The sequence below is a fragment of the Onychostruthus taczanowskii genome, unplaced genomic scaffold (genome assembly GCF_017590055.1).
Source record: "Onychostruthus taczanowskii isolate IOZ18803 unplaced genomic scaffold, ASM1759005v1 scaffold192, whole genome shotgun sequence".
Classification (NCBI taxonomy): Eukaryota; Metazoa; Chordata; class Aves; order Passeriformes; family Passeridae; genus Onychostruthus; species Onychostruthus taczanowskii.
The window spans coordinates 1-7,357 of record NW_024499151.1 but is presented as its reverse complement, the minus strand read 5'-3'; the positions used below and the strand labels follow the sequence as shown (position 1 = coordinate 7,357).

The following is a 7,357-nucleotide window of genomic DNA, read 5'->3' as shown; positions in this document are numbered from 1 at the left end:
CCCCATGGAAAGGGATCCACACAGGAGCAGCCTGGTCTTGAAGAACTGATCCTGTGGGAAGTACCCATGCTGGAGATGTCCATGGAGGACACCAGGGCTCAGGAACACTAAGGGCACTGGGCCACCGTGGGGACAGGAGCACTAGGGGGATAGGGACACTGACAGTGACACTGAGGGCACAAGGACACTGGGGGCAAAGGGACACCACAGGCACAAGGAGACTGGGCACAGGGACAGTGACATTGTGGGCACAGGGACACCGGGTACATAGGGACACCACAGGGACACCGGCGGCATAGGGACACCACAGGAACCCCACAGGGACACCACCCGGACACCACAGGGACACTGGTGGCACAGGGACCCCCACAGGGACACTACAGGGACACTGGGGACACAGGGATCCCACAGGGACACCACAGGGACATTGGTGGCACAGGGACACGGGGGACACAGGGACCCCACGGGGACACCGGTGGCTCAGGGACCCCACAGGACCCCACGGGGACGCCACGGGGACCCCACGGGGACGCCGGTGGCTCAGGGACCCCGGCTGGGCGCAGGGTTTGCGCTCCCCCAATGTCCCGCCAGGGGGCGCGCGGCCCCAAGGCACCGCTCTGCGGAACTACAGCTCCCAGCGTGCCCCGCGGCAGGAGCGGCCCCTAACGGCGCCGGGGTAGGTGTGGCCCCGCCGCGCCTGCGCAGTGCGCGGTGACCCTGGGGGCGGCCGGGAAAGATGGCGGCGGCAGCCGGGCTCGTCTTGAAGGTGAAATTGGGGGGCGGCGGGGCCTGGGCAGCTTTGAGGGGGGGAGCAGCGCCGTCTGCCGCCCTCCAGCCCCGCGCGGGGTCTCGGACCTTCCCTTTCCTCCCGATCCTCGAGGGCTGCGCCGACCCCGCCATTCTCCCCCTTATTCCCACCCAGGTGCGGCAGCTGAGTACGACGGCGGCGAGACCGGTGACCAAGCTGGTCAAGGTGAGGGGGCAGGGGCGTTGTCACAGGGGAAGGGTAGGGAGGTCTCAAAGCTGGTGAAGATAACGGGGCAGGGCTGTCCTGAAGGGGCCCGGAGCGGTCTCCAGGCTGGTCGAGGTGAGGAGGTGGAGGTCGTGAGGAGACCAAGGGGGTCCCCGGGGTGGTCAAGGGGGGTGTCCAGGCTGGTCAGGATGACAGGGCGGGGGGTCGTGAGGGGCTCAAGGCGGGTGGCTGAGATGGGAAGGGTGCCGGAGGGGTCCCGGCTGGCCAAGGCGAGGGGTGGGGGTCTCTCTCCGGGTCCCCCGCTCAGTGTCTGCCCCTGCTCCCGCAGCCGCCCATCCAGGTGTACGGGCTGGAAGGGCGCTATGCCACCGCCCTCTACTCGGCAGCCAGCAAGCAGAAGAAGCTGGAGCAGGTGGAGAAGGAGCTGACCCGGGTGTGGGTAAGGTGTTCCACAGCCGGGGCTCCCGGGGTGGGAGCGGGGAGGGTTCCCTGCTGCTCCTCGGTAGGGAGGGGGTTGGGCTGCTGTGACCTGTGAGACTTCCAGCCTGCTGGCAACTGCACTGCCTGCTTGTGGCCCTGGTGTTTAAATGGGATATTGGGAATGAGGAATTGTTCCCTGGCAGGGTGGGCAGGCCCTGGCACAGGGTGCCCAGAGAAGCTGTGGCTGCTCCACCCCTGGAAGTGTCCAAGGACAGGTTGGACGGGGCTTGGAGCAATCTGGGATAGTGGAAGATGTCCCTGTCTATCCAGTTTTTAAGGTTCCTTCCAACCTAAACCATTCCCTAGCTGGAGCTGCCATTTCACTTCCCATCAGCTCCAGAGCTCTTTGTTCTCATTCCAGGAGTGCCCCTGTTGCCTGCCTTGGCTGCTGCAGGTGGGCCCTGTGATGCCAGGAAAACCCCTGGCGTTTGTCACATCCTTGTGTATCCCCTCAGAGCCTCCTGAAGGATCCCAAGCTGTCCAGTGTGGTGATGAACCCTCACACCAAGGGCTCAGTGAAACAAAAAGCCGTGAACGACGCCCTGGCAAGAGAGAAGATGTCCCCTATCACTGTCAACCTGATGAGTGAGTGACCTCTGGGCTTCAGGAGAACATCCCAGCAGCGCCATCCGTTGGAATTGCTGTTGGCTGCTGGGACGTACCTCTGGTGGTGCTTTAACCCTTTGATGTTTTGCAGATCTGCTGGCTGAGAACGGCCGCCTGCGTTACACCCCGGGCATCGTCTCTGCCTTCGGGAAGATCATGAGCGCCGTCCGAGGGGAGGTGGTGTGCACGGTCACCACGGCCCAGGTGGGCTGGGCAGCTCTGCATGCAGGGAGTGGGAGCAAAGACAAACCTCTCCTGGTTAAGGCTGCACTCTGTGATTGAAGTACTTGCTGTGAGAGCAGTGAGGACATGTCTCACCTCTGCCAAGCTGAACAAATTGCTGCAAAGAGCAGGCTAATACCCAGCAGTTTTTGGTCCAAAACAACTATTGTTCATGGTGGGGCTGCCCTGCAGGGCTCCAGCCCAGAGGAGAGGCCTGGGCAAGAGGACAGTGAGATGTACTGAGAGGTGGGAAGAACGTGACAACCCAAGAGATACCCCAATGGGAAATACGCAGAAGAGGCAGCAGAGCCTCCTGTCCCCAGGGAGGAGCTGCCATCAGCAGGGACACAGAGCCCACTCATTTTCCCCTTCAACACCCTGGCCAGCAGCCAGGCTTCACTGACCAGGACCAGAACATCTCCAGGGCAATCAGGAGCCAGGCACTGCTGGAGATCCAGGAACTGAGGCAGCAGCTGGAAGTGAATTCCCCCCAACACTAGAGGGCTGTAGGAGTAGAAGCAGTTACAACTGAAAGGGAAGAGAGCTCAGTGCCTGCCCTGCGCAGCTCCCGCAGACCCTGGCCTGCCCGGCGGAGAGCCCATGCCATCCTCGGGCGGCCGCCTGCCCTCAGGAAACGTCCCTCCCTCTTCAGACGGGCACTGTGGGGGCTGTTCCGCTGTCCCTGCCTGAGGCCACGGCCGGAGCAGCGGCACAGACACGGCACCGACAGCAGCGATTGCTCCCAGAGCCTCCCTGCCTGCAGGGCTGCGGCTCTCACCTGTAGCAGCAGCTCTCTGGCCACAGAGAGCAACACGACTTTCCCAGGCCTTTCTGGGGAAGGCTGTGAGAAGATCAGAGAAAAGAAGGAGAAACAATTCTTATCTTCACTTGCTGCACCTGTTATTGTGAACATGTGGAATTTGTTATGGAGATTTGTTTACCAAAGGGTGGTTTCTTAATTAACCAATGGTGATGGTGTTTGGATTGGCGGACCAATTAGGTCCAGGTGTATCGTAACTGTCTATGGGTTTCTTAATAATAATATAATAATAAAAAGATTGATCAGCCTTCTGTGAATCGTGGAGTCAATGCTATTATTACTCGGCTGGGGGCTCACTGAGACCACAAACAGCACTGGGATCTGGGACCAGCAAACAGGAATGGGGAGATGTGGACGGAGAAGACGAACATTAAGAAGGTGACGAAGACGACAAAGAACATGAAGAACACAAAGATTAAGAAGATTATGAAGGCAAAGAATAGGAATTCAATAATGCACAGTAGAAAAATAATAAGACATTTCAAATATATTGGAGAAGAAGAGTAATAGGAATTAGAATTTAGGATGAACACACAGACAAGAAGAAAGGGTACCCCATCGCCCAGCTTCTGGAATCCAGTATTGTTTCATGGTCACTAAGTTGTTTGCAGCAAGAGTTCCACAAGAGGTATTTTTACTGTGAGAACAGGAGAAACTCTGCTTGTTCTCCTTGTGTGCTGCAATGCAGCCCTGCTGCCCTTGGCTTATCCCTGTTCCAGGATGCAGCCTTCCTGGTGCAAGTGTGTCTTCAAAGGGACCTGAGAAAAAAAATTTATATAATTTATATCATTTGAGTATATACTATTATTATATCATTTGAGTATTTTTAAGTCCTTCATTTTTCTGCTCTTCTGTTCTTTTTTTTCAGCCCTTGGATGAGGCTAACCTCAGTGAACTGAAAAGTGCCCTGAATGGGTTCTTGGCCAAAGGAGAGGTGTTGAAGCTGGAGACTAAGGTCTGGATTTTTGACTTACAAATAAGTGTCACTAAGTTTACATTAAAGGCTTCTGTGTCTCTGATTTTTACAAAAACAAAAAGATTTTATTGAATCCAGTTTCTTTATTACATAGTTCTGTGCTTTCTTGTAGACATGATAATGTTTTAATTTCTAAAATCTTCACTTTGGAATGCAATGACCACAGAATCATCCTCAAAAAAGTCCCTATGAAAAACTTTACATTTTATTTTTCCTAGTGTAAAACTTGTATTCTCTGGTAACAAACTCTTGCTAATCAACTTTCTGTTTAATGTTCCTTCCTTAGACTGACCCAGCCATCCTTGGTGGCATGATTGTCAATATTGGGGAGAAGTACGTGGACATGTCAACAAGGTCCAAGATCCAGAAACTCACCAAAATCATGAGAGAGACTGTCTAGAGAGCTGTCCTGGTGGTTCCCAGGGAAACCTGTCACATGGAAAGAATAAAATTCTTCCTTCTTGTGGAGATGGTGCCCGGTGTTTTGGTTGGGGAAGCACGGCCCTGAGGGAGGAAGATGCTGAAGCTGCCCTGAGTTTCTGTAGCTGTGGCTGAACATTCGTGGCACGGCTTGGAAATGGGGCTCACCCTGGGGAAAGCTGTTGGGAAGGACATGGAAAGAGCCCTGGGGGAGCTGATGAATGGGGGCAGTGCTGTGGAGGGTCTGCCAGGCTCCCCAGAAAACTGGGTCAGTCAGCACTGCCTAGGCAGAGGGAAGGGATGAGAGGAAACGGCCTGAAGCTGCACCAGGGGAGGTTCAGAACAGTGATTAGAAAAATATTCTCTGGAAGAGTGGTCAGGCCTTGGAATGAGCTACCCAGGGAGGTGATGGAGTCTCTGGGAATGTTCAGGAGGAGTCTGGATGTAGCTCTTGGGACATAGTTTGGGGTGATGATCCTGAAGATCTCTTCCAGCCTTGATGAATCCATGTTGCACGTGACTACTTGGGATGGGATGTTCACCCATTTCTTCTGTCCACAGGAACAACTGAGTGTGCCCCTCCTCCCTTGCCCAAAATCCCTAAGGAGAGGCAGCAGAGCCTCCTGCCCCCAGGGAGGAGCTGCCATCAGCAGGGACACAGAGCCCAGTCCCTGCCCCTGTCAGCCCCCCAGGCTGCAGCCAGGCTCTGCTGGATGTAGCATGGCTCATCAGCTGTGTGATCCTGAACCAGGCACTGCTGGAGATCCAGCGATCCGGGAAGCAGCCAATGGAGCAGAGGCAGCTGGAAGAAAGTGAGGATCCAGGAGTGGCAGCATCAGGCACAGCAGAGAGGGAAGAGAGCCCGGTGCCTGCCCCCCAGAGCCCCCCTGGCACCGGGTCTGCCCTGCTGGGATTCCCGGCCCCCAGGGAGCAGCCAGGGTGGGCAGCGGCAGAGTCAGTGCAGGCAGGGCAGGAGAGGGAAGGGAACAATCAGAAGGAAGGGGATTTTGAGCCAGAGCTTCCCCAGTGGGAAGGTGAGGAAGTAATGAGTTACCACCAGCTCTCCAACTGGGAAGAATACTTGGAGCAAAAACTGTCCCAGGGAGAAGTGTGTAGCTCCCAAGACCCCTCAGACTGGGAAGAATACACTGAGCGAGGACTGTCCCGAGGAGATATCAGCTGTGAAAAACTTTCTGACTGGGAAGAAGCCTGCATTGGCCAAGATGTGTCTGGAGGGAATGGTAGCAGACCCTCAGGACACTCCAGTTGGGAAAATGACAGCGACAAGCAGCTCATGCAGGAAAACTGGGAAGATGAAATTGAGCACAGCATTGGGACCAAGCCCTTAGTCCCAGGGAATGATGAGTGGGACGAGGTGAGTGTCCTGGAGCTGACCCCAGAAGAGGACAAACACCAAAAATGACAAGTTTCTGCAGCCGAGGTGCTCCCAGTGCCTGCTCCTCAGGAGGCCTGTGCTGAGTGCCCGGCACAGGAGCTGTGCAGCCACCCCAGACCCTGGCTTACCCGGCGGAGAGCCCATGCCATCCTCGGGCGGCCGCCTGCCCTCAGGAAACGTCCCTCCCTCTTCAGACGGGCACTGTGGGGGCTGTTCCGCTGTCCCTGCCTGAGGCCACGGCCGGAGCAGCGGCACAGACACGGCACCGACAGCAGCGATTGCTCCCAGAGCCTCCCTGCCTGCAGGGCTGCGGCTCTCACCTGTAGCAGCAGCTCTCTGGCCACAGAGAGCAACACGACTTTCCCAGGCCTTTCTGGGGAAGGCTGTGAGAAGATCAGAGAAAAGAAGGAGAAACAATTCTTATCTTCACTTGCTGCACCTGTTATTGTGAACATGTGGAATTTGTTATGGAGATTTGTTTACCAAAGGGTGGTTTCTTAATTAACCAATGGTGATGGTGTTTGGATTGGCGGACCAATTAGGTCCAGGTGTATCGTAACTGTCTATGGGTTTCTTAATAATAATATAATAATAAAAAGATTGATCAGCCTTCTGTGAATCATGGAGTCAATGCTATTATTACTCGGCTGGGGGCTCACTGAGACCACAAACAGCACTGGGATCTGGGACCAGCAAACAGGAATGGGGAGACGTGGATGGAGAAGACGAACATTAAGAAGGTGACGAAGATGACAAAGAACATGAAGAACACAAAGATTAAGAAGATTATGAAGATGAAGAATAGGAATTCAATAATGCTCAGTAGAAAAATAATAAGATATTTCAAATATATTGGAGAAGAAGAGTAATAGGAATTAGAATATAGGATGAACACACAGACAAGAAGAAAGGGTACCCCATCGCCCAGCTTCTGGAATCCAGTATTGTTTCATGGTCACTAAGTTGTTTGCAGCAAGAGTTCCACAAGAGGTATTTTTACTGTGAGAACAGGAGAAACTCTGCTTGTTCTCCTTGTGTGCTGCAATGCAGCCCCAGAAAGGAGAGGTGCTTTTGTGCCTGTGTGCACACACGTCTGAAGCCTCTGACTCCTCCACTTGTTCCACACCAATTCTGAAGCCATATACCCAGCAATTGATTATTTCCTTGATGCTGCTCAGTTATGCTTCAATGTTTCCAAAGTAAAGCAGATGAGAAGAAACAAGGAATTCATATGTTTAAAAAGGCCAGAACAATGAGTGAAAAAATTGCACATGAAAGACTTTTAAAATAGTATAGTTTTTCTTTTAATAAATCTTGTGTCAATAAAATTGTTGCTAATGACTATTTATGACTTTGGACCCAGATGTATTACTAATGATTTATTTTCAGCATTTATTATGCTTTCTAAGCCCAATGTACAACAGATGAGTGCAACCAAAAGTAGTTTTCTCTCCCTAATATCGT

At 53.7% G+C, this 7,357-nt stretch overlaps 1 protein-coding gene across 1 annotated transcript; it reads left to right on the top strand.

Annotated features, from left to right (window-relative positions):
- The first annotated feature begins 669 nt into the window (after positions 1 to 669).
- On the top strand, positions 670 to 4,545 carry ATP5PO (ATP synthase peripheral stalk subunit OSCP). The gene is made up of 7 exons (XM_041402111.1): positions 670 to 766; positions 923 to 973; positions 1,302 to 1,412; positions 1,909 to 2,038; positions 2,151 to 2,263; positions 3,970 to 4,056; positions 4,364 to 4,545. The coding sequence occupies exons 1-7, from the start codon at positions 737 to 739 to the stop codon at positions 4,475 to 4,477; spliced, it is 636 nt and encodes a 211-aa protein (XP_041258045.1). The 5' UTR covers positions 670 to 736; the 3' UTR covers positions 4,478 to 4,545.
- The last annotated feature ends 2,812 nt before the right edge of the window (positions 4,546 to 7,357 follow it).